This window comes from Halichondria panicea, chromosome 11 (assembly GCF_963675165.1).
Source record: "Halichondria panicea chromosome 11, odHalPani1.1, whole genome shotgun sequence".
Taxonomy (NCBI): domain Eukaryota; kingdom Metazoa; phylum Porifera; class Demospongiae; order Suberitida; family Halichondriidae; genus Halichondria; species Halichondria panicea.
Genome location: NC_087387.1, coordinates 1,953,016 through 1,978,887, shown reverse-complemented (window position 1 = coordinate 1,978,887; position 25,872 = coordinate 1,953,016). Strand labels below are relative to the sequence as shown.

Here is a 25,872-nt window from a genome sequence, read left to right as displayed (position 1 = left end):
TATACAACGATCTTTACCATTCACCGTGTCCTGGGGTTTCTTATTATACGGTCTTTACCGTATTTTGTGTATGTCCAGTATAAAACTGTGAAAGCAGCTACAGTAACTTCTCCCAGGATGCACATGGAAGGGTCTAACAAGGATAAGAAGATCATACAAGTTAGCACATCTGCTGTGAGTTTTAAAACCCAGGTGTAGATCTATAAATCTACTGTATTTTTAGTAGATAGATCCAGCTAGCTAGCTACATGTATAGTTTAAATAATTAATTTATATGTAGATCTAGATGTATATCTGCATTGAAATCAGTCTGGAATGTGTTGAAATAATACAGCTGATTGGTCTCAAGGCAGCTCTGTACAGTAAGCAACAGGCCGCCAAGAGAGACAAGACAAACAGTGCTCCTAGGAATGACTCCCACACGAGAAAAGTGTCAGATAAAGTAAGTTGCTTCAGCATCCATTGTGTTGTACATTGTATCTGTTACTCTCATCCAAGCAGACTGCATCGCTTTGGAAACGGTCCAACAAGGTCAAAGGGCACAAATCCTCTAAAAAACAAGCGATAGAGGAAGTCCAGAAAGAACTGAGTCAGCAAGAAGAGAAAGAGCTAGAAAGATCAAGGTGGATATGCAATATCCTGCCTGATTTTTCAAATGACCCTATCCAACCTTGCTAAGGACAATACGAACTATCGTCTAATACTATGCTTATCCCCTCAGGCAAGCCCTTGAGGCCAAGGCAGTAATTTACGAAAAACTCAGTAAGGGTCAGGGGTTAGAGGAGGTCGAAGGTCAAGAGGGGGAGGAGTCTAGGTACATGGTGGACTTTACCCGAAAGGTCTATGACAGAGTAAGTGACTTAGAGTTAAAACTTGTATAGAGGTTGACACTATTTTGTACCTCTCTACAAAGAACTTACAACAGTGTTTTCGCCGAAATTTCCTCTCACACTTTAATTAGTGTACCTAACTAAATAACACCTGTCAAATTTAAATAACTTTCAAAGGTTTCACTGCATGTAAATCGTTTAATGTGAATGATACGTTGTTAGTATATTATGTGTACAAATAAATGTACATGTAGGTACGGGACAAGAGAGCTGAAACAGCAATTGATCCTTCGCAAGTATTGACATCAGGGACATCCCCTCCCAACGAGAGGTCACAGAATTCACCAGTAGGGAATTCCCCTTCACAGCAAGACGTGGAAGAGTGGGTTGAGTATGAGGATGAATTTGGCCGCACCAGGAGATGCCTCAAGAGTGAGCTCCCTGAGAAGACAGGAAATGAGAGGTGTATGTGTGTATGTGTACTGTGTGCATAGTTCCATTATTATTTTAGGGTTTTTACTGCCGGCCAAAATTATGACACATCAATCTATGTGTGTACTGTACTATGATTGTATTATGTATTATAACCATTACAGTACATGTGTACTAGTTCTACCTTATACTCTAATATTTGTGGTGAATTATAGCTACATGTACATGCACTTAGTCTAGGTTCACTCACTACTACCACTGTCCCCAGGTCCCCCACCCCCCAGCTGCTCTCGGACGACATGAGACGGGAACGTGAGCGTGTCCAATGGGAGAGAGAGACAGAACAGGATGAACCACTTGGACCAATTCACTACCAGTCAGTCCAGGAGGGGGAGATTCGTAACCATGGGGTCGGTTACTATCAGTTCTCGGGCCAAGAGGAACAGAGGAAGAAACAGATGGAAATGCTCGACAAACTAAGAGACGAGGTTAGAGTAATTGTGTGAGTGTGTTTGTTTTAGGGTGTTATGTGTGTGTGTGACAGGTGTACTGGTAGGTAGAATCATTCTGCTAAAATCAGGTACTACGTACTACTGCTGCAGTGTTTTAATTTGTGAACTTTGACATTGGCGTACCTCCTCTGACTCTTCTATTGATAGCGCACATGATCTTGTTTCCTCTTGACTGTACAGTTGAGAGATATTGTAAAGTTAATAGTGGTGTCAATGTGTTAATTCACTAAATTGGGGCAAATATTTTGTTCCTATCCCCTTAATTTATCCTCACCCACCCACCTCCCCTTTCCAGACGGAGACTGAGAGAGATAAGAAGCAGCGGCTGCACGAGAAAAGACGGGCACTGCTTGAGGCGAGACTGAACAAAGTCAAGGAGAAGAGAAACCAACGGAGGAGAGAACAGGGTCTTGCCGACATCGAGTTTGAGATTGAAGGCAGCAAAGATTCGAAAGAAGGCAGTAAAGAGTCGGAAGAAGTCAGCAGTTATGGTAGGTACATGTATGTAACTATAATTATGGCTATACCTGTTCATTATTGCCAGATCCTAACCAATCTAATACACAATGTCATGTAACTCATACATAATTATAAACAATCATGTTTATAATTTATTGGATATGCTTGATTCTAACAGAAATTGTTGCAATGATGTAAATTTCAGATATTAAGGCTCTCTTGGATGCGGAGCTTGAGAAATCAAAGGTCAATTCTCACCTGGAGCAAGCACAGATTGAGGAGGAGGAAAGAGCAAAACATGTTCGTCCCTGGGACAAGGGGAAGGGTACGTTGCATGTTCTGCTAGTCTTTTTACTTGTTTCTGGCCATTTTTAATATCCTCGTCTTTTAAAGTTTACCAACTTTGAGTGGCTATAATTATCTTTGAGCATGTATTTTTTTAAAGCTTTTGAACAACTGATTGCAAATACACTGCCCTATACACACACACAAACCTTTTATAGTTGTGGACATGGTGAGAAAGAGGAAACAGGAACTAGAGGCTGAGCGACTAACTGAGTTTGCTCCGCCCCCTTCCTATAATGAACCTATTAAAAAGCCCAAGACTGAAGACACCCCTAGAACTAATGTGAACAGTGACTCTATTCCTAGTGCTGTCATTCCACCCCCAGCCATGCCGAGTTGTCACGGCAACACTTTACCCCCTCACTCATTTCTTCCCCCACCACCTTGGTTTGTCAATCCACCCCCCAATTTCATTCCACCTCCACCGCCACCGTTTCTATGGCAACATTTATATGTCCCTCCACCCCCAATGCATTACCCCCCAGGACCACCACCAGGACCACCCCCATCTGTATCAACCCATGCAACTGATCAATAATATAATTTTGATTGTCAATAATTATTTCGAATTCAATACAAAAACTGTACATGTCATGAATACGTATGTATACATGTACTTTAACTTTAAATTTTATCTTTCAACTAAATTACATACTGCATGTAAGGAACAGCTACGTAAAGTCAATAATTCTCACTAGAATGCACGTTCAAGATTGTCTGAAGGTCACAACTCATCTCTTCTCTGTTGCTGCATTTGGAGCACCTGGATTTGATCTTTGCAAAAACGTAGCTGCTCGTTACCTGTGTAAAACAATATGATCATATCACAGTGTCTAGACTTGGCTTAGTGCACAAAGAAAATTTTCAATATAGCCTACACAATTAAGCAGGGTTTCACATCTAGTAGGGGGGGGGGGGGGGGGGGAAAGGTGAACCTTCCCCTCAAAAATGTTGTAGAATAATGATATCATCACATCAGTACGTATACTGTCTATGATGGAAATATGTAGTGTGATGCACTAGCATGTAATAAGGGGTGTGGCCAACAAATGTGGGAGTGGTCAAACATTTTGTGGCGCGCGTAACAAACCTCCCCCCTAACTGATGAAACTCTGTAAGTATATGCAGGGAGCGACAAAAGGTTCAATTCAATAAGTTTTCCTCACAGCTGGGTCTACATACACAGCAAGCTCTGCGTCCCCATCGAATCACATGCTGTGTAACTCACTAAGCAACTGGAACTCCACTGGATAATGATCACTGACTTTCTGAGTTTCTTCCTTGGACAGAGCATACTCTATGTCAAACCTGAATACTTTGGCACTCCATTTGGGAATGTACTTCATCAGGTCACCACCACCTACGACAATTCTGTAGATATAGAGACACTGCATGTGATGACAGAGTGTATCTCACAAACAATTTGTATACATAATTATTCGCATGGGTATAAGATTAAACTCTTTCGAGATCATGCAGCTGCCTGGTTATAATTATGTGCCCCATGAGAAGATTTTTCTATTAATCATGACTTGTATCGTAACTTTGTCTACACAATTGTGCAACGCACAGTGATATATTATATACGTGTACATATAATTATACGGACCTGTCATATGAACAGAGAGTATCAGTTGTGGTTGTATCCGCTTTTCTGTCAATCAACCAAGTGAAGCTTACATCTTTCACCAGGTCCAATGAACTATGTTCTCCAGGGGAAACGTAAGAGCAGTCGGCATTGAAGTCACCGAGAATTATTCCATTGTCAGTTTGAAATTCTGAAGAAGCCCTCTTAAAAACATCGTCCAAGTGGTTTATCTCTTCAACTGCTTCACTGGGCTTTGTGTGGATACCAACCAAGAAAAAGTCTGGGACATCTATAAAAACATGCACATAGAGAGTAACTCCAGGGAGCACTATTTTGTATTCTTACTGATTTCTCTGCTTCTAAAGAAAGCACAGAATGGTTCTCTTTCAAACACATCTTCAATATCTTCTTCTTGATATAAACTCAACAGCTCCACCTTGTCATCTCTATATCATAATTTATGTGACGTATTGTATGAATGAATACTGTCCACATTTTCTACCAGCAGCTAGTGTGTCGCACATGAGTACATAATAATACATAATGTCGAGTGTACTAATACTGCCAAACTACAACTCAAAACTGTGCTTGATTGCAGCACATAACTTATAATTATTATAGTAGCAAAGATTAGAGGACAGTCTGATAAGGACTTTCGACAAAGCTTCTTGTGGCACTAGCTAATGCAAATACTTGATCGATGTGCCATTCACTGTATTACCTGTACAAAAAGGCGTACTGCTCTTTGCTGGTTGATCGTCCCAAGCGGTCACTGACAGCCATTCTATATTTCACCTCGGAGTCGCTGTATAAAAATCCATGATAAATCTTATAAGTATCATAAAAGCTCTGGAACTGACCTGTTAACGACGTCCAGAAAAGAATAGATAACTTCTTCAGAGGAGTCGCGAATTTCTTGAATAAGAAGTACATCATAGCGATGGGTAATCTATATGGTTACATAACTAGTTCGACATGTATACATTACGCAGATATGGAAATTTGTATAACACGAGCAGCTCTTAACTCCTCACCAGACGCAAAATTTCCACAACATCAGCCTCACTGAATTTTGTGACTCCGAAAATCCTAACATTGAAAGCACCAACTCTTAGACCAGGGGCAGTAGCTTCAAGATCACATTCCAGTGATACTGGATCCCACTGCTTAGAAATGTAGGTGCCTATGTATAGGGATGGACATGCACGAGTGCATAATTCATTTGCATTCGAAAGTTGCATTTGCAATCAAACGTACCTCCAACCTCGAATTCGACTGGGAAATGATCACTAACTTCCTGACTCTCTTCTAAGGACAGGGCATACTCCACATCAAATCTAAACACTCCAATATTCTGGTTAGGAATGTAATTTCTGATTTCTCCTGACACAACAATTCTGTTGAAAAGAGAGAAAGCAGTATATATTATCAGAACGTGCGATGTCACGTATTCTCACCTATCATACGCACAGTCACTGTCAGTAGTTGTTGTGTCTTCATGGATGTCAATCAGCCAAGAATACCTCGTGTCAGTCATCAGATCCAGGGACATGTATTCCGAGTATGAGAGGTAGGAGCAGCCAGCATTGAAATCACCAAGGATTATTCCATTTTCAGTTTTAAATGTTTGAGCAGCTTGAAGAAACACCTCGTCAAGCTGGTTCATTTCTTGAACCACCTCGCTTGGTTTTACGTGAATTCCAAGTATAAAAAACGGTGGACATCCTGTTACAGAGTAACATAATTATTAATTAACGTAATACCTTGAGCTGCACAATGAAGCATTTGACCGTTGTCTAATTAACACTGTATGAGATTTAATTAGAGTCATCAGCATCATCATAACCTAGCTGTGTTAATCGAGAGGTATTGATGTTTCTTATTATGTATGGCGCTATATAACGAGCAAGCAAGCAAAAAATAATCAAAACTTGGTTTGTCGCAAGGCTGATTTTTCTATGACTGTAATGCCAGGTCAAAAAAATCACTAGCACCCATGTGCGCCAGTAATCCTAAGCCACAGTAAGACTGGTGCTAATGCCTCACTCAGTACGAGCTATAATTATGGCTACAAAAATTATGGCTACAAAAAAACAAGCTATAAAACAATAGCTTTTGAATATCGTACAGCGGGTAATATTCAAGGGTCAACTTTTTTCCGGGATTAGCCATTTTTGTGAATTTCGTAATTATATTATTTCGAGGTTGGCTTTGTTTTTGTCACACATTTTCGCGGTCGCGGTTTGGTGAAATCCACAAAAATATTTGCTCTCGAAATGTATTTGCAGAAAATCAATGGGAAAAGGTCAACAATTGTCGTTGCTAAGAAGGATTCCAAAGGTTCAAAGTCTTAAGTAATGGCTGATGTTCATGAACGAACTAATAAGTAGATTGCTTAAACAATCCTGAAGAGACCGTAATAAGCTTAAGTTGTGAGCAAAACTCAATCCGAGAACGAAGTTTTAGCCACAATACCGTAATCCAAGAAAACATGGCTAGAAGCCTATTATATGCAAGCTTTTACTCGCACTGTTTGTACAATATGTCATGTATCCAATTTATAACAAACAGTTTCTCAATTCATATCATACACCTTTTATGTGCTCACCTATTTCTTTTGGTTGCACAAATATGCCATATGGCTCTCTCTCAAAATGATCCAAAGCATCTTCATACTGATATACCTCCGGTTCTTCAATTTTATCCAATCTATACATACATGTACATATGACACATGAGATAGAATACTAGCTTGCAATGTACATGTATGCAATGGATGTGCATGTGTACCTGTATAGGAAAGCATACTGCTCTTTGCTGGCAGATCGTCCTAATCTCTCACTTACAACAAGGTTGTATTTCACATGAGGTGGACATTCACTGCATGGAAATGAATTAATTAATAAGAGATATATCCATGATTGCTTACATTTACAATAATTATACCTATTAACAATGTCCAAGAAAGAATAAATCACACTTTCTGATGAATCTCGGATCTCTTGTACAAGGATGATATCGTACCTCCTAACAATCTGTTCAGAGAAAAGTTATGAAGTACAACTCTATTAGGTAAAAATTCCAAAATGGTTGTAGCGTCGGCTTTTAGACGTCTTCCACTGTTACAGCGGAACCATGATATAAAGGCTAGGTTACAGCGGAACCATGATGTAAAGGCTAGGTTACAGCGGAACCATGATGTAAAGGCTAGGATAACAAAAAGACAAAGTTTTATACAGTGTGCATACTCTAGTTGGGCATGACCCGACGTCCGAGAAACAGGCGCACATGGTTGGTTTGCAAACCTAAATCATGCCTTGTTCTGCTGCAACCATAATTATTTTCAACCGAATCAGACCAATCAGATTGCAGTCCAGTATATGTATGAACATACATACACAATATGCACCTGCATGCATGCTCTGCGTATCAACACGTGGGTGTACCATGTGGTGATGACGGTGAAGCTTCAATCTGATTGGGCTGCAACTTTAAGTTACAGCAGAACAAAACTTGATATGGGCTTGCGATGTACCTGACATCCCCCAACTATGCACACAAGATTTCCATCCATAAGCTTAAACATCAATTTCCAACTACAGAGGCCACGTTTTTTGACAGAGCCAGCTTTTATAGTGATCAATACAATACTGTGACACACATAGATCTACAATACACAGAGATCAATACACAGTGATTCAATACACGTGATCAATACAATACTGTGACACACATAGATCAACAATACACAGAGATCAATACACAGAGATCAATACACAGTGATCAATACACAGAGATCAATACACAGTGATTCAATACACGTACACACACACACACAATACACAGTTCAATATACAGTGATCAATACAAAGTGAACAATACACAGTGATCAACACATACAATACTGTTTACACATGCACATACAAGCTATGTACGTGCCTGGCTCAATGTAGAGACAACATGCTGCTTCCCAAATTTCGTCTGGCCAAAGACTTGCACATTGAAAGCTCCAATACGCAGAGAGAGAACACCATACTGAGGACACAGCAACTGAAGTGCTATGACAGTCAGTATTGCATTTACAAGCATGACTGTTGGTTCAGACCTCTGGTTTGGATTTCAGTTTGACACCAAAAGATAATTGGCAAATCTGGAAATGGTCCCCACTGCAGATCCTCCCCTTTTGATAAACATTATAGATCTAAGATCATCTAGCCAATCACACTTCCATAACACTTTTGAAGGCATAATCCTCCCCTTTTTATCACACTTTCATTCATAATAACTTCAAGGCATAATGCACTATCAATCACTACCCCCTCACCCCCCCCTCCCTATCCCGGGACATGCGGGGGACTGAAATTTTGGCCACATGTATACTGCCTTGTGTATATACATAGGAAAGACTCTTTTACGACCTGTTTTGATGTGTGCAATTGCTTGAAGCTCAACTCCTCCCCTTTACTTTACATGTTAACTCAACCAGATAAAGTAAAAATGAAAGCACATTCATAATCAGCACAGATGCAGATAAAATGCACAAAACACATGACATGAGTGACTATTTGTTGTGTGCGTCGCTGTTGTTGGCAGAATGCTCATTACTTATTGAAGCCGAATCTTCATACTGTGTAATTTCCTCGTACTGTCGTCTCTTCTTGCAGCTGCATGATACCAGAAGAATAACAAGCTTTATGAGATGATAGCTGATGTATAGCAACGCATATAGGAGGGGAATTAAAAAACTAAACAGGACTATCACAGTAAAAAAAATTTGAACACTGTCACTCAAAACCAAAAAATTTGCGAGCGAGGCAAAGAGAATTCCAATGGTGAGAAGAGAAAAAAACACAATGTCTAGAACATTATGTAACTTTTGCTTGTAAGGACGACACACACCCACAGTAACAGTTGCTAGGAAAAATACGCCTGTGATTGTGAGGTAAGTTGCTAATGGACTCCAGATAACAGAAAACAGCATCACCGCGATAACTCTTAGCAACAAATAGGCTCCAGCAAAATGTCGACAGTCCATTTGCCCATCTTGACCATCCTTGAAACAAGATGAGAATGCATCCACTGTGATCGTAATAAACGTTATACGTGTGAAGCCATTGCACTTTTTCTCTAACAGAGGGTGTATCGTTAGGTATACAGCTGGTATGAAAATTGTTAGTATTAGTAAGATGAGTGAAATGACGGCATAACCTGTGTGGTTAGTGCTAAAATATTCAATATCAGGAGACATCAAAAGGACAGAAGTTTTTTCGCTACTATTCAGTTTAAACAAAGAGCCTCGAACAAGAAGTAAAGTACATGTGCTCAATATCTTAGTGTAGCCAAATAGATAAAAGGTAACAAACAATCGTATAATAGAGCATCGGAGATCATTTGGAAGTGGGTAATGAGAGAGACATTTTTTGAACGGTTTCCACGCTCTCACAAATGGACGAAAGTTTCGGTGATACAAATAGATTAATCCTGAGGCTACAATCAGTAAAATAACTGGATAGAACGGTGGAATCAGGTGTAGGGAAATAGCTTGTAGATTAGTTAGATGACTGCTCACACAAAAATTACCTACTAGACCTCTAAAGAAATCTAGATTCCAAAAACCGTAGGAAGTCCGTATTAATTGCACTATCACGTGAACAGCTTCTCCGTAAGGGGGAACGAGTTGATCTTGGTTGCCGTAGGAGAACAGTAAAGAAAACAGCTGGCTGAGCATAACAAATGAATTCATGCTTCCAGAACAGGGACTAATACCAGTGAGAACGATCACAAGAAAGAACACAGTAAGAGGAAAAAACTCAAGAGTTAAATAAAACGTCCAGCCACTGTAAGTCTTATCGCAATTTATACACTTCAGGTTTTCTGTAAATACAGACGGACCGTGATTTTTCATGCATTGCTCACAGTACGGCCCTTGTCTTTTTAAAGGACCACAAAAGAAGCTGATAAGTTTGCTAACGGTTGTATTGAGTACCATTTGGCGTGACTGTTTGACTTGAGTATGATTCTTATGCTTACTTGTGTCGTAAGGGCAGTAAAAGAGTATTGTTTCATTGATGACATTGTCGTAGGTCATGCAATAGTCCAGTAGTAGATATGACATTTGAAGAGTCTCATTACAAGTTACAATACCTCCAGTTTTGTTAGTGTCACCACACACACAGTAAGATCCATTGTATTGAAACCAAGGTGGACATGAGTCAATTCCATGTGGTTGTGAATACCCTTGAGGCAGCAACGCTAGCACAGCTACACACAAAGAAATACTAGGAACTATGCTAGACATTCCACTTAATTTGTCAGCTTAGTACAGGCTATAGCTAAAATATAAAGTGACTTCAAATGTATTTATTATAATTATGCCTACGCTATAATTCAAACACATGAACACAAGCACACAACTATGTATCTTTCTTAGACTATAGCTTTAGACACACTGTTACTCTCTTATGTATACAGTTGAAAGGTTATGATAATTGTTCGCTTATGCACACACACACCAAATATGGCTGTAGTATACAGTATTAAATGTCAAGGGGAATTCTCTGCATATAGGAAAGCAAAACAATGAAAGTATCGCAGTTGTATTGTATGCTTTCATCTGAAAGATATACAGTATATATATCTAATGCACACACTAGTACACACACCATTTACAGCAAAATAATAACCATAAGCTGTTCGTGAAAATAAGTCGTGCTGTAAAACAATTACCATGCTGTAGATGCTGCAAGCTATATTGATAATTACACTATTCATACAAAACTAAGTATGGGGTCTAATTAGAGTCAGCGATTGCACCATAGCTACCAATATTGCGTTCCAACGGCGGGGGGTAATTATCCATGTTCCGTGGAGTGGGTGTGCTTTTGTACAAACCAGGCTTCTCCAATCGATGCGGTAATGGACACTCGGTATATCCACTCCGCATCAACCTCCTTCTTTCACTGCTAGGATAGTGATTCAGTTTTTTATCACGACAGATTCTAAACAAAGTTCTCACTCGTTTCAGGAACAAGCACATTCCATATCCCAAAAGAACTATCATTGGTATTGGACACAGTAGGAAGATAACGTAAAAACCAAGTGTGTAAGACGCAAGAAATGAGATAATGCCTAGTAGTGAATATAATAATGCCTCAAAAGAGTTCATGTACTCAAATTTGTATGGCCTAGCAAGAGCAAAGAACATAGAAGTTGCAACAAACATTAGTCCAACCAAAAGCCATCGAGAGAAGTAATAATCTGATGAAGGATCCACAAACATGGTTACCAACATGATCATTAGACCGAAAACAATTCGTACTAGTGGATTTAAGCATGAGATTAATCTAAAGTCCTTCGTACCTTTCTTCGTGCCATCTTTGAACCAGCCTTGAAAGCTCTCTACAAAGAATCGAATGGAGTGAGAGGAGAACTTGGTGCATCGAGAGGAACAAAATGGGTACAGAAAAAGAAGTAGTAATGGGAGAACTGTGAACAAGAGTAGGATAATAAACACAAGTATAGAATATGACCAGTGCTTAGGGCCAAAGAATTCGACCCTGGGGTCATAATACATGACTGTAACAGGTGAGGTATACGTTGTATTGACTGTGTAGAGGTGTGTAGGAAGAAAGAAACTAACAGAGTCAAAGATGATTTTAGAATACGCTATGAGAAGAAAGGAGGCAAAGGAATTGGCAAGGCCTTGCATGCTGATTCTATTTAACATCCATCTAAAGCCACAGCATAGTTTGGGACTCAGACAGTACCTGATTACTCTCCACAATAACACAACAACTTTAACATGACGAGTGTATAGATTCACTAGGAAGTAGATTATCGCTGTAAGAATCAATGGGAAGAGGGCTACTATGTACTGTAAAAAAATTAGGTGTATTCCTTTCAGTGAGGTAGCTATACAAAAGTCTGGAAGAATAATAGGAAAGAAATCGAGATTCCAATACCCGTAAAAGCTGAGAACTAATTTCATACTGTAGTTAAAAAAGCTGCTTTTACTTGTAGCGTAGACTAACCTTGAATACAAAGCTGTGTCATATTTGACCATATTCACTACAACTTGCGCAAACAGTAGGAAGCAATTCATTGGGCTCTTTGTTAGACGAATATTGAACACAATAATTAACAGATACACCAGAGTAGCTTGAACAAATTGAATCAATACATAAACAAATCGACCAAAATGTCCGAACACATTTCTACAAGGCACACAGTCCATGGAGAAAGTTACAGATGGGCCGTAAAACTCTTCACATTTAGAACACAGAATACCTTCCCTGTGATAACCCCCACATAGTTTAGACTCCAGGTCATATACGCTGTCTGGTAGAGTTGTGTAAAGTGCTTCCCTATCAAGTTCAAAAGAGGAGTGATTACGAAACGGACATTTTCCAATGACAATCGATTTCATTTGATAGTCAAATGTCATACAGTAACCATCTGCAATCTTAGCAACACCAGTGTTATCATTGCACTGTAAAATACCATGCAGGTGGTGTTTCCAACATAAGCAGCTGCCAGTCTCATTACGTACAAATCCAGGAGGACAAAACGATGATATTTCTTCAGCATAGCTTGTTATTGCTAGCATAGAGAGCAGTAGAACTACACTACCACACAAGGAGGGCATGTTCAATTCTATCGTTTTGTATGTAGTCTCAAATATAGACCGCTAACTTACATGCTAGTCTAGGGGGTGATTTACAAGATCCACAGGATGAACCTATGCGAAAATGCACATGTACCATTCCTATATAGTATAAACAAGGAGTATATTATGTGTTGAAACCAAAAAGGATATGAAGCTAACCAAAAGATAATTGACAGATCGATTGAAGCACTAATTAAAAAAACAGCCATACACCCAATAGAAGGGGAACATCTTGAGTTGAATTACATACACACTCAATTAACCAAAAGCTAATAAACTTCCATTTGCACTGTTTAGAGTTGCAATTCTTTGTCCTCTGGTAATCTAGCAAAATATTGATCTACGAACTCATCAGTCACGTCTTGTAAAATGGCTGGAGTCCACTGAGGGCTATTGTCCCTGTCCACTAGCACCGCTCTCACACCCTCGTAGAAGTCCTTCCCTGCCTGAACGTACAGTAACCATAAATTATTAAGCATGTGACTATCATATGACTTACCATACATGCCTGGCTCATACGATACTCCATTTTAAAGCACTCAGCAAAGGACAGTTGAGCGCCTAAAGTCAGCTGTCGGTAAGTGATCTTTAGCGATGTAGGGGACTGGAAAATTTATACAGCAAACTTTATAGTTTGTTGTAATAATTTTTATCGAAAAGAAGGTAGCGTTTACTATTATCTTCATTAGATGCAGCATGGCTCGTATGCCCTAATGCCTCTCTCTAATACTACTATAGTGGAAGTGGTGCAAGCATTCTTATATACATAATTATGTATATTAGCTCAGAATAATATTAGCTCAGTTTAACGATGACTTCACACGCATCATTTTTTTGAAGAGATTGCTGTAATTCGACTCACCATTTTACTCAGTGTCTGCCAACAGCAACGTTATATGTGTGTGTGTGTGCGTGTGTGGGAGTAGTACATCTTTACTGTAAGTATACTATACTGCACATACATGATAGCGACCTCGACCTTTGAACTCACCTTGAGTTGTTGCTTGGCCCATTCAGTCTTCTCGTTCTCTAGTGCCTCCACTATCCCCTCCATGCTCGGCTGGTCAAAGCATCTGTTGATGGTCTCCATGTGGGGGGCCAGGGTGAGCTCAGACTGAGCATGCTCAGTGCAAAACTATACAGGCAGAAATAAAAAAAAGTGCTTTGGGGGCTGTAGTAAAAACTAAAAAGTTGTGACTGAACTGAAACATCTTTATATACTTTTTGATGAAGAGTGTCCAGTTCTTGCTTAATAATGAGTGTGTGATCTTTGGGATCAGACGATGACAATTTTCCCTTTTCAGAACACAGCTTAGACAAGCAATCTTTCAGCATTGGCATCTGAATAATAATCCGATACATGTTGATAAGGAAATACTACATAACGTTAACGGGTACCTGTGCGGTTGGAATGAAATGAGTGGCCAAACCCGCTAACAATACGTCTCTAGCCTTTAATCTGTGGCCTAGAGGTAATAAAAAGAGGTATACTGCCCATTCCACCTATACCCACATATACATGTATATCCTACACTATCGCATACCAGTTAATGCCAGGTACATTCCGAGGCTTCCTGTGAGGCGTGGCAGGAAGTACGATCCACCGGCATCCGGGAACAGTCCGATGAAAGTCTCTGGCATAGCCAACAGTGTGTGCTCTGTGGCTACTCCAAAATCACCATGTACTGACATACTCACACCCTGTGAGTGGTATGAAGGGGGTGAGGGGTGTGTGAGCGATTGGTGATAGTGTAAGGAATACCCTCCCGAAGGCAATGTGAAGCCATATGAATATAGCTAGCACTCCGCTATTTGCATCCCATTAAGAAATAGGATCCCATTCACTCTGAAACAGTATGATTATAGTACTGTTTATGTATGACTTACCCCTCCTAAAGTGATCCCATCCTTAATAGCAATGAATGGCTTCTTGTAAGTACCTGCATATTAATATCGATACCCTCATGTGCAATTAAATTGAGCACTCACCAATTAAGTGGTTAAGGGTGTACCCGTATCTGAAAAGCTCCCCCGTAGCTGTGCAAAATAGCAACGAGACAGATACAGTTTGATGAGAAATCAGCACAAACAATAATTATAGAAAAGACAGAATGCAGCTATACTGCATGCATTTACTGCTTTTGTCAAATGCAGTAGATTTCGTGAAAAAAATCTGCTTTTGCCAATAACTCATTTTATAGGCTCAATAATTATCTTTGCAATAGTTGTGGGAAGAACACCTAAGAATTTACTATGGAATTCATGAATTCACTAAAATTCCACTCAAAATATACAGGGAAAAACTCGACTAATCAGAAAAGTTTGACGTCATTGGGCAACAAGTTAGTTATTGCAGGCGCCCTCATGCAACATGCCATATATTGCACTGGATAATATAATGCCCTCGTTTGTGCTGGGCAATAACCAATACATGTACTTAATCCCCTTGTGAATGTATGACATTGCATAAAAGAACCGTTGTTCTTTTTAATGGTTTTGAACAACGTCCTAAACGCAGTTTCTACACACTTTAGAGTACCTCTAATGTCTCCTCCAGCACAAAAAGCCTTGTCCCCCGCCCCTTCCATCACCACAACACGAACGGATGAGTCCGCCTCCATTTCCTGGAGTTAGTAACACCACTAAGTGTCTGCATGCAACAATAATTACATTGACAGCTATGTGTGTGCGCAAAGGTTCATCATGCAGGCAACAAGACTAGCACTGATAGCTGAACAAATTATGATTATAATTATACGTACATTTATACGACCAGTTTTGTGCAACTCTTAAAAGACTGATGATCATTTACTTTCATCTCTTTCGTGATGTTCTTGACCATGTGCACATTGAAAGCATTTAGAGCTTTCGGTCTGTTCAAAAGGATGTACTTAACCCCTCCAGTTCCGTCACTGCTCACCACCACCTCGTCCTGCTTGTGTGTTTGAAGGGTTGAGTTTTGAGGTGGATAGCACTGACATACATTACTATACTGTACCTACCCGACTCGTTGTTGATGACAAAGGAAATTGGGCGTGTAAGTGACGTTTTAGTGTATTTCTTTTAGTCACATGTCTTACAAAACTGTAAGATAAGAAAGATACGTGCATGCATGTAAGTCCATATCCAAATCAACATACAAATCTAGCCATAGATACACTATCTAGTAAAAAAAATTGTTTTGCTGTTTCTGCATTTAATACTGAGTTAGATCTACAGAGTTGAACCTGGCCATAGACCCCTAGAGGTCTCTCTTTACAGTTTCCACTGGAAACCTCCTTCGACAGATAAAAATATGATCCAGGAGAGAGCTAGAACAAAGTCTGAGAGCCTAGAGCCTTGACAGTGAGGCACATTGTTGCATTAGAGAAAAATCGGTCTGGTGAGAAGAGATTTGACAGACGGCTCTGTCTGAGCCAGCTTTTACCTTATTTTTCAACAAAGACAAAGTAGGTTGATGTCGTGATTATGTAACGTGTCAGTCAGTCGGTCACTTACCGTAGATCTTGGGAGGGGGGACAAATAAACAAGTACAGGCAAAGATAGAACGATCATGTACGATATTGTATATTTCGATGGTATAAATGTTCACGGTTTTCGCTGATCAAGCATGTAGATCTACTACGAACATTTATACCCACGAATTTAATATAGCATGCATGCATGCTGCAGAAAGATTGCTATTCCGCGAAAATTAAATTCGCGAAAACCTTTTTACCAGTCAATCCGCGAAAGTTTATACCCTCGAAATATACCCGCTATACGGTATCCGGTACGCGGTATGCAGAGAACAAGAGTAATGTAATACATAGTTCTGATTCAGCTGATGTGCCCTTCCGCCAGCTGGAGATCAATGGGCTGGCATGGCTCTTCTGCTGCATGGTATTTTGAAGAGCGTGCACCTCGGATTGACATGATCGGCTGGGAAAAAGCTTAGTTTGCACCTTATCCAATGGATTGTTTTATTGTAATCGGTGCTCCTTTTTTTGCTCAACATGGCTACCAGTCTTTTATAGAACTTACTGTAGATCTACTTGTTCTAAATAAGGCGCCTCTTTTATACCTTTTCTAGGCTAGTGTATGCAATAGCCAATAATTAGCCTTATGGGAGAAATCTCCAGGTGGACATTCTACTCCATTCAATTCCGATTCTACTCCTGCTTGTATAATGTTTATGTGTTGATTAATACTATCATGACATTTTGACCTCACAGAACATGGCTATGGCTGCTGGTGAACCCAGTGCCAAAAGAGATTGTACTAAAGTACATTTTTACTACTTTGGTATTTATTTTCTTCGTTGCGCATTGCAACTTTCAAACGAAGACAAACAGGGAACTATTACATTTCAGCATTTGTGACAGGGCCTAGGAAAACAACCCTTATGGAGCAAACTAATAATGTTCAGTACACTACAAAGTAAAATATTTAGAGCTATTTTAGGATTTTGGTTTTCTTTCATAAGAAGTAACTTCAATATCTCCTCTAACTAAAAAAAAAATTTTTTTATCTGAAAATTTTTTGTATAGCCGTTACAAGGCAGCCATTGAATTTTTTCATGCTGTTCTTATAATTATGCAGATAGAACTTGGAACATTAGTTTCTCAAAACGGTAGGTCAATACTGTCCCCCTTTCACCCGAAAATATTTTGGGGTAGGAAGGTGCAAAGTGAGTGATATTGTAATCAATTTGAAGCTTAAGCACTGCTTTATTTAATTAAGCAATAAAATACAATTAATTAGTTTGCTCCATAAGGGTTGTTTTCCTAGGCCCTGTCACATTTTCAGACATTAAATCCAGCTATGGGTGCTCTGATTAGGAAAGAGTTGAGAAATTCTCTGCTTGGACTGTTCAATGCTATTGATGGGTCATTTTTTTCTCCTCCTCTGACTTCAAATATGTACGTGTACGGATTTAACAAAATGCATGCAACATGTTCAGGTACAAGTTATTTCCATATAGCCAAGCTGATGCATATTGAACCAAAAGATGGAACACTGCCGCCTAGTATTTACACCGGTCGTGATCACATTTTCTTGGAGCCTTACTTCCAATGCAATCGTTGGCTCTTGGATAGTTACAACATGGAAGTCGCTGCTGAAGGATGTCCTGATCGTATACAACAATCTCTTAGGAACGAAATAGCACTGCTGGCAGGCACTAATCTGAAAGAAACACCATAATAATGAACCACGTGCAAATGTGTTCAATTGGGATCAAAATGACTGGACGGAAAGACTCTGCTATGCTATACCAAAGTGTTTTAAAGTTACAACCTCCTACACAGCTGAAAAAGGGCCACGGTGGGATACAAAAATCCTTGGTTTGCTAAAAGTTAGCAAACTCATGTCTGCTGCATTTTTGTTTAGAGGGGCCCCAGACATAATAATCAACAAGGACAAGCTTCTTGTCACTCCAGGAATGGATGTCTCCGATGATGTCTCCAGTGAAGAAAAGTCGACAGCCCTAATTGAATATTCGTTACAACCGACAAATCTCAAAAGTGAAAAGTGTGCCTGGTTTGGATGTGCCTCAGAAAAATATTTATGGGTGAAGTTTATGCAGGCCTCTACATTCTGTTGGTGAGCAAAATCATACGTAGATTGATTAACAAGAAGGCGACTAAAGCGCAAAAAGTAAACGGCTTTCTCCTTGATAAAAATTCTGGAGTGATTCGTTGCTCGATCCAGTTTGAAAACTTCAACTTACCCTTGAAAGTTGAAATAATGGTGGTGCTCTATCCTCACGCCAAATATACTTCCATTTTAAGGACCTTTTTCAAATCACCGAAACTTAAACAACTAGTTACAAAGTCACCTATTGTAAAGTCACTTCAAGTAAAACTTAACTACTTACTTACTTCAACTGACCTTTCAATCACCGAAACTTGAATATGCAATTTTTTTCTTTTTAAAGTCACTATGTAAGTCACTACTTTCTTCAAATCACCGAAACTTGAAACAACTAGTTGTAAATCCTATACAGTATATTATATATAATTATATGCAATCTTTTTTCTGTAAAAGTCACCTGTTGAAAGTCACTTCAAGTAAAACTTACTATACTTAAATACTTACTTCAAAGTTTCAGCCTATTCGGCTATTGTAATACGGTAGTTCCAAAATTATGGTATGATTATGCCTTGAGGCGTAGAATATGAGAAATCTGTTTCAAATTTGAAATTCGATCATACATTAGGTATATAGGGTGGGTATATACCATTCAATTACTGTCTAGACGCAGCTGTAAAATATACAGAAACTAAAAATCAAACTGTAGTTGTACATCTAGTGAAATTGCACTCTTTTACACCAGACTAGGTGTATACTATGGTGTATAGAACATAAGCGCCAGCTCGATTGACGCAATTTTTTGTGTTCTAAAAGATATGCCACTATGAAATGTATTTTTCAAGTGGTGTAATTAAATTATGGTAGCTATACATAAAATCATACAAAAAATTGCACCGCTGAGCACTAGTAGGTATACATGATGTATAGTAGAAACTCGCTTCGCTTGCCCCAATGAAGCAATTAAGCAGATCTTGGCAACACACTTTTGTGCAGCTACGTCGTGAGGACGTCGAAGTGTTGTTCACTTCCCAAAAAGAGGAATGCATGGTCTATAGCTCAACCAGACTTGAAGCTATAGCTACTATAATATACATGTACATTTAATACATATGATTGTAATTATACATGTAGCTTAGATTTACTTATTTACTGATTCAGTCCGTATCCTAGGTGATGTCCAGTAATTATATTATATAATTACTTCCCCCAGGCACTATTCTTATAATCTACTTCCTCAGCAGATTTGAATTGATATGATGCATCTTGAAAAAATTTGGTACATTGCAATAAAATTCAAAAATGTTGTGTAAGCTTGACAGTATTGAACTGAACTAGCTGAAGCCTGTAGTCAAATTCTTGCTCTGTGCTTTCTCAGTAGTCAAGGCTGTGGCTCAGAAGTAGAGGATTACAAGTAGACTGTGGTGTTGTTGACAATAACAGACAAGTGTTCAGAGCTACAGTACAGGTAGCTAGCTAGCTATATGTACAAACCTCGCAGCTGCATTTAGTGGTGGGCGGGTCTGGTCAAAGTTTATGCATGGCTTCCAGCTAGCTGAACCTAGCTAGCTCATGTAGCTCCACAGTAGTACTGCTAGTGCTAGTTCTATGCCTGTAACTGTTCTAACTGCATAATTCTGAGGCTGTGAGAGCAAGTTTGACTGTCTCCACTGATGTTCAAATGACTGTTTTGCTGTTTTTGCAGTAAATAAATCAGTTGTTGACTGGTTGCCTAGTAATTATGGTTTATAAACAACCTCAGCCTCGGGCTGCGCCCTCGGCATTGGTTGTTTATAAGCCATAATTACTAGTCAACCAGTCAATAACTATAACGTATATATAGCTATCCTGCGATCACCTACTTGGACATTGGTAACATTTTTGATCATCTAAGGGGGGGGGTGAAATTTCCCCTCTGCCCCTTACCTGAAATAAACTCTGCTAAAGCAACAGAGGTATAATTATATCATCACACACACAATAACTTATTCGCACTCATCGAACATGATGCTAGAGTTGCAATTCTTTGTCCTCTGGTAATCTAGCAAAGTATTGATCTACGAACTCATCAGCCACGTCTTGTAAAATGGCTGGAGTCCACTGAGGGCTATTGTCCCTGTCTACTAGCACCGCTCTCACACCCTTGTAGAAGTCCTTCCCCGTCTGAACGTACAGTAAACCATAACGTCATTAAGCATGTGAACTATCATATGACTTACCATACATGCTTGGCTCATACGATACTCTATTTTAAAACACTCAGCAATGGACAGTTGAGCGCCCAAAGCCAGCTGTCGGTGAGGGATCTTTAGCAATGTAGGGGACTGGAAATTTATATAGCAAACTTTAGAAAGAAGGTAGTGTTTATATTATCTTCATTAGATGCAGCATGGCTCGTAAGCCCTAATGCAAGCATTCTTATGCACAGCTAGCTCAGTTTAACAATGACTTCACACGCATAATTTTTTTAAAGAGAGCTGTAATTCGACTCACCATTTACCCAGCTAGTGTCTGCCAACAACAACGTTATAATTGTGTGTGGGAGTAGTACATCTTTACTCATACAATGTAAGTATACTACAGTGTACATGATAGGGACCTTGGCCTTTGAACTCACCTTGAGTTGTTGCTTGGCCCATTCAGTCTTCTCTTTCTCTAGTGCCTCCACTATCCCCTCCACGCTAGGTTGGTCAAACCATCTATTGATGGTCTCCATGCATGTGGGGGGCCAGGGTGAGCTCAGACTGCATGCTCAGTGGAAAACTACAGATAGAAATAAACAAGTGATTTGGGGGTTGTATAGTAGAAACTAAAAAGTTGTGACTGAACTGAAACATCTTATACTTTTTTACGGAAGCAGGGGCCATTCAGTTCCACTCTAAAATTCCACTCTAAAATGCACTTCCACTCTGAAATTCCACTCTGGAATGCACTTCCATTCTAAAATTCCACTCTGGAATGCACTTCCACTCTGCAATTCCACTCTAGAATGCACTTCCATTTTGAAATTCCATTCTGAAATTCCATTCTAGAATGCATTTCCATTCTGAAATGCCATTGTGTTATTGTCTCCATCCAGTGTGAAAAATGGCTATAGTAAAGTTGAGAAACTTGTTAATATTTTGAGAGTGCATGGGTATTCTTACAGGCTAATCCGGCCTGTGTTTTTTATCTTGTTAATCCCCAACAACTACTGCTTGTAATACTTATTCTGAAACATAGTTAGGACACAACCAAACAACCACTGTTATACGGTGACAGCATTGGGGACATGAATGCTGTCTCCAACACATGCACAAATTGATATAAATGTTACAAATCATCAATAAAACGCTAATTTCTAGCTGCAGTTTTAATGTTCATAGCTGCCAGTTCTGTTACTAAGTGCCTGAACACGTACAGACCAGATGATGTCAATTTGACCTTTGCTGTCTTGACATATACCTCCAGGCTCCACTCTGGTTGAACATCAGAGAGGGCAGAGCTGGGTGGCGGGACTTTATCCTGCATTGAGGACACTATATACTCCACATGCACACTCCTTTAATACAGATACCACACTGTATGTGTAGGGGGGGGGGGGGGTCAGATTTATAATCTCAAAGATGTGTAGCTATACAACGGCTGAATCTCCATACTCCTTGCTACAGAATATATAGTAATTTATATCTACTTGCATGTGCATGGGAGGTCATCAAAAACATGAACCATTCTCAACTGCAGAGTCCACTAATAAATACTATACACACACACAGTAATATATACCATACTCACAAACGATTTATCAGAGCAGTTTAGTCACTGGTTTTAATAGTAGACACGATCTCGGTACAAGATGAGGCCAACGCGTGATATCATGTGATTGGCACAATGGAAGTGCACTCCAGAATGGAAGTTCAGAGTGGAATTTTAGAATGGAAGTGCATTCCAGAGTGAAATTTCAGAGTGGAAGTGCATTCTAGAGTGGAATCTTAGAGTGGAACTGAATGGCCCCTACAGGCTTCCGTACTTTTTGATGAAGAGTGTCCACTTCTAATGTGTGTGTGTGTGATCTTTGGGATCAATTTTACCTTTTCAGAACAACACCAGCTTAGACAAGCAATCCTTCAGCATTGCAATCTGAATAATAATCCGATACATGTTGATAAAGAAATACTATACATAACGCTAACGGTACCTGTGCGGTTGGAATGAAATGAGTGGCCAAACCTGCTAACAATATACGTCTCTAGCCTTTAATCTGTGGCCTTAGAGGTAATAAAGAGAATTAAGTATACTGCACATCCCACCTACCCACATGCCAGGGTTTCATCCAGGATTTTAAGTTTGGGGGGAAGTTTGAAAGGAACCACGCGCGTCGGTGCGAAAAAGTTTAGACCACGCCCACTTGAGATCGCCACACCCCCTATATTGTTTGTTGTTGGTGCCTATTAGCGATGTATTCCTGGCTCAGTGAATGTGCATTGACAGGCAACTCCATGTAACTTGGTATGCTGGTTTGAAATTATGGACCGTATCTATAAACCACGTCATGTATACAAAAGCAATGGATAGATTTGTGGTAAGACTAGGTGATAACTAATCATCCTAGCTCTAGCAAAGCTACATGTAGCGTGGCAGGAAGTACCGGCATCCGGGAACATGCAGCCCGATGAAAGTCTCTGGCATATATAGCCAACAGTGTGTGCTTCGTGGTTACTCCAAAATCACCATGTACTGACATACTCATGCACACCCTGTGAGTGGTATAAAGGGGGTGAGGGGTGTGTGAGCGATTGGTGATAGTGTAAGGAATACCCTCCCAAAGGCAATGTGAAACCACTATGAATATAGCTAACACTACGCTATTAGCATCCCATCACTCTGAAATAGTATAATTATAGTACTGTTTATGTACGACTTACCCCTCCTAACTAAGTGATCCCATCCATAATAATAGCTAGCAATGAATGATTTCCCATAAGTACCTGCATAATTGATACCCTCTTGCAATTAAGTTGAGCACTCACCAATTAAGTGGTTAAGGGTGTACCCATATCTGAAAAGCTCCCCTGTAGCTGTGCAAAATAGCAACGACACAGACTGATACAGTTTGATGAGAAATCAACACCATAATAATATAGAAATGACAGCTATACTGCATGCCATAGTGTCATATTCTAGGGATTAAAAGCAGTGAACGGAGTGAAGTAAGAACTGGAAAAGGTATATACAGAAACGAGCTGCAAGCTTAAGGTGGGTGGGTGGGTGGTGTTCGCTGGGACAGCTCTAGGCTTTTCTCAATTATGCTAAATCTCTTCTTTTATGCCAAGAGAGTCTACACCTATTATTCTTTTGTCGTCACCCATTATTCCCAAAATAAATTCACAAATGAAAATATTTTCTAGTAACATAACTGAGGCCTCAATGTGATAGAGCAAAGAGGGATTGGCAACAGAATTGACCTCAAATAACTATCCGTGTTGCCCCGGCTTTACTCGAGGCTGTCTACTTCAACATAGGAAGACAGCCTCGAGTAAAGCCCAGGCTGGGAACGGTTGAGGAGACAAATGATTGTCAGTATAACAATCCTGCTGCTGAACTTAGACTTCATTTCCATGCTTGAGGCTATAATTATGTGACCCAGGACACTACTTAGTTAGACAATCTTAGTGCTATTGGTACATAGCCATCAAAAAAAGGTGAAAAGAGGTGAAAAAAGCGCTATGTACCGGCTAGCTCTTCTAGAAAAAATTTTGGGAATTTCCATATAATACCCATCATCAAGGGGCATGGAAATCAAGTTTTGGGGGGTCTTAGAAAGCTCTGTGTAACGCCTCAAACATAAAAAAAAGTGTTTTGCGGCGTTACGGCAGGGGACAACACGCATCGTTTCAGGATTAAGCCACACCCCCTGCACAAAAGTCTACGTTTTAATTTCTGTTGCCAATCCCTCTCTTCTTTATATGATGTAATCTGCGAAGAGCGAGAGTTTGTCTGTCATTAAATGAATTCTAAGAACAGTGAGTCACTACTACGGGATGATGCCATTAGCATGTGCAGGCCATGTGGTAGTGTATTTTTCTACAATAACTACGTCCATTTTGTTCTAAACCACACCACCCTATGTCAAAATCTATGCCTAGAATAATGCTCAATGCTAATTGAGTGCCTTATTATTCCAAAATTATGCTAGCATATATTATTATAATTGGGAAAAGCCTAGACAGCTCCACTAACAGCTGGACAGAAGCATACAATTCATGCCTCAAACTTGGTTGGCTATATATATCACTCCTAAATAGAATTAAGGACATAATACTTGGACTGTTACCAAACATTCAATGGTTTGGACTGTATATACTAATTCAGGGTAACCTATAAGATCCTTGCCAGAACGCAATATATATAGTTAGATCGCAATGGGTCAAATTTTTTTGCTGATTTGGCTGATTTGCAAAAGTTTTTCACCCCCAAAATATTCCAATAGTAACACATGTACGGTATACGCTGCACAGTAAAATCATAATTATATTATTCATTAATTAGTGAATCGTTACTTAACATAAACAAAACGCATCTTTTGAAATGTAATGTTTCTGTTAAAATGACACTAAAATACGATGATGTATTTTCGCTTTTGCTGTGTGTGTGCAAAGGTTTGTAACGGATTGGAGTTATGCTCTCGCCGAATTTATTGCTTTTTGGTGATTTCCCCTGGCCAATCCTAGCAACGTTTCACCCTTACTCTCTATCTATGGTTTCACATTGCAAATGTTTTCTAGTCGGATTCCCTTTCTTTTTCAGTATACAGAAGTATAAATTTACGTGCATGCATAAGTAGAACATCAGAAAAGAAAAGACAAGACTGGAAAAAACGTTTTATTATTGCTGTATAATTATGTTTGCCGAAATTCGTGAGTCAGTATTATTAAATCACAACCATGTTATACTGTGAATCTACTTTGAAGTGCAATATTTCAAGAGCATGCAGGGTTGTAAAGCAGTCTTTACTACGCAGGCCAGGTCAAATCTCCCAGTATGAGGCCAACATTTCGAGAGTAATATTAATTATAAAGCCTTTTGTGTGCGCAGAGTGAGAATATGGGGCAAGAAGGGGTTAATTGGAACAACACGCATTTATTTACAGAGTTGACCCAGAATTAGGAACTTAATTCCAGCAATTCTATCAAGTACCTGCAGGTGTACTCCATGCATCAGCTAATTATAAGGGTATAGGGCTAAGGCAGTATAGAGTGGCCCTAGCCTCGATTCAAGGCCGATTAAAATACGTTTAATCGGCCTTGAATCGAGGCTAGAGTGGCCCCAGCTGGCAGTCCATCCATGCATTCATGCACCAATATATTAAGTTGATAGACTGCCCTTGCAGGGCTGTAGATACCTCAAATTTGCAAGGGGTGGCAAGCTGTACATTTTTGCTAAAAAAAAAAGGTCAACTGTTATTTCTGAGTATAGCTGTTCATGGCAACT

The 25,872-nt window shown here is 39.6% G+C and overlaps 3 protein-coding genes and 1 long non-coding RNA gene across 7 annotated transcripts; 1 reads left to right on the top strand and 3 right to left on the bottom strand.

The window, feature by feature from the left end:
* The first annotated feature begins 19 nt into the window (after positions 1 to 19).
* LOC135344591 (coiled-coil domain-containing protein 174-like) lies at positions 20 to 3,123 on the top strand. Of its 2 annotated transcripts, none has more exons than XM_064541824.1 (9): positions 20 to 174; positions 335 to 442; positions 502 to 623; positions 722 to 851; positions 1,085 to 1,293; positions 1,531 to 1,750; positions 2,070 to 2,265; positions 2,439 to 2,558; positions 2,737 to 3,123. In XM_064541824.1, exons 1-9 carry the CDS (start codon positions 118 to 120, stop codon positions 3,114 to 3,116), a joined length of 1,542 nt encoding a protein of 513 aa, XP_064397894.1. In that variant the 5' UTR covers positions 20 to 117; the 3' UTR covers positions 3,117 to 3,123. The 2 variants fall into 2 exon arrangements, with proteins under 2 accessions (XP_064397894.1, XP_064397893.1); XM_064541823.1 differs by having other exon boundaries at positions 499 to 623.
* LOC135344588 (uncharacterized) lies at positions 3,122 to 8,345 on the bottom strand. The gene is made up of 13 exons (XM_064541818.1): positions 8,106 to 8,345; positions 7,113 to 7,201; positions 6,957 to 7,046; positions 6,775 to 6,875; positions 5,624 to 5,891; positions 5,424 to 5,563; positions 5,201 to 5,349; positions 5,027 to 5,115; positions 4,888 to 4,971; positions 4,512 to 4,612; positions 4,188 to 4,455; positions 3,807 to 3,949; positions 3,122 to 3,379 (listed from the first exon to the last, which is right to left on the bottom strand). The coding sequence occupies exons 1-13, from the start codon at positions 8,253 to 8,255 to the stop codon at positions 3,303 to 3,305; spliced, it is 1,749 nt and encodes a 582-aa protein (XP_064397888.1). The 5' UTR covers positions 8,256 to 8,345; the 3' UTR covers positions 3,122 to 3,302.
* A 308-nt stretch (positions 8,346 to 8,653) lies between these two features.
* On the bottom strand, positions 8,654 to 16,219 carry LOC135344619 (3-hydroxyisobutyryl-CoA hydrolase, mitochondrial-like). 3 transcript variants are annotated; one of them, XM_064541871.1, is made up of 13 exons: positions 16,059 to 16,219; positions 15,834 to 15,915; positions 15,644 to 15,766; positions 15,371 to 15,455; positions 14,821 to 14,868; positions 14,719 to 14,771; positions 14,376 to 14,532; positions 14,230 to 14,297; positions 14,053 to 14,172; positions 13,823 to 13,966; positions 13,694 to 13,708; positions 13,331 to 13,435; positions 8,654 to 13,277 (listed from the first exon to the last, which is right to left on the bottom strand). In XM_064541871.1, exons 1-13 carry the CDS (start codon positions 16,064 to 16,066, stop codon positions 13,125 to 13,127), a joined length of 1,161 nt encoding a protein of 386 aa, XP_064397941.1. In that variant the 5' UTR covers positions 16,067 to 16,219; the 3' UTR covers positions 8,654 to 13,124. The 3 variants fall into 3 exon arrangements, with proteins under 3 accessions (XP_064397941.1, XP_064397942.1, XP_064397943.1); XM_064541872.1 differs by having other exon boundaries at positions 15,644 to 15,763; XM_064541873.1 differs by lacking the exon at positions 16,059 to 16,219 and having other exon boundaries at positions 15,644 to 15,763; positions 15,830 to 15,915.
* A 4,052-nt stretch (positions 16,220 to 20,271) lies between these two features.
* Positions 20,272 to 20,916, bottom strand: LOC135344656 (uncharacterized). Its single transcript, XR_010397500.1, has 3 exons — positions 20,896 to 20,916; positions 20,622 to 20,726; positions 20,272 to 20,565 (listed from the first exon to the last, which is right to left on the bottom strand). It is a non-coding gene; the product is annotated as an uncharacterized LOC135344656 (long non-coding RNA).
* Between the last annotated feature and the right edge of the window lie 4,956 nt (positions 20,917 to 25,872).

What these genes read in the sequence shown, in the direction of transcription:
- LOC135344591 (XM_064541823.1), top strand. Translation starts at nt 118, where the DNA reads ATGCACATGGAAGGGTCTAACAAGGATAAGAAGATCATACAAGTTAGC. An exon ending in TCGACAAACTAAGAGACGAG is followed by an intron (nt 1,751 to 2,069) that starts GTTAGAGTAATT and finishes TCCCCTTTCCAG; the next exon opens with ACGGAGACTGAGAGAGATAA. An exon ending in TCCCTGGGACAAGGGGAAGG is followed by an intron (nt 2,559 to 2,736) that starts GTACGTTGCATG and finishes AACCTTTTATAG; the next exon opens with TTGTGGACATGGTGAGAAAG.
- LOC135344619 (XM_064541871.1), bottom strand. An exon ending in ACATCACGAAAGAGATGAAA is followed by an intron (nt 15,456 to 15,643) that starts GTAAATGATCAT and finishes TACTAACTCCAG; the next exon opens with GAAATGGAGGCGGACTCATC. An exon ending in AATGTACCTGGCATTAACTG is followed by an intron (nt 14,298 to 14,375) that starts GTATGCGATAGT and finishes TATTACCTCTAG; the next exon opens with GCCACAGATTAAAGGCTAGA.
- LOC135344588 (XM_064541818.1), bottom strand. Translation starts at nt 8,255, where the DNA reads ATGCTTGTAAATGCAATACTGACTGTCATAGCACTTCAGTTGCTGTGT. An exon ending in TTGTCTCTACATTGAGCCAG is followed by an intron (nt 7,202 to 8,105) that starts GCACGTACATAG and finishes TTCTCTGAACAG; the next exon opens with ATTGTTAGGAGGTACGATAT. An exon ending in CAGTATGCTTTCCTATACAG is followed by an intron (nt 6,876 to 6,956) that starts GTACACATGCAC and finishes ATGTATGTATAG; the next exon opens with ATTGGATAAAATTGAAGAAC.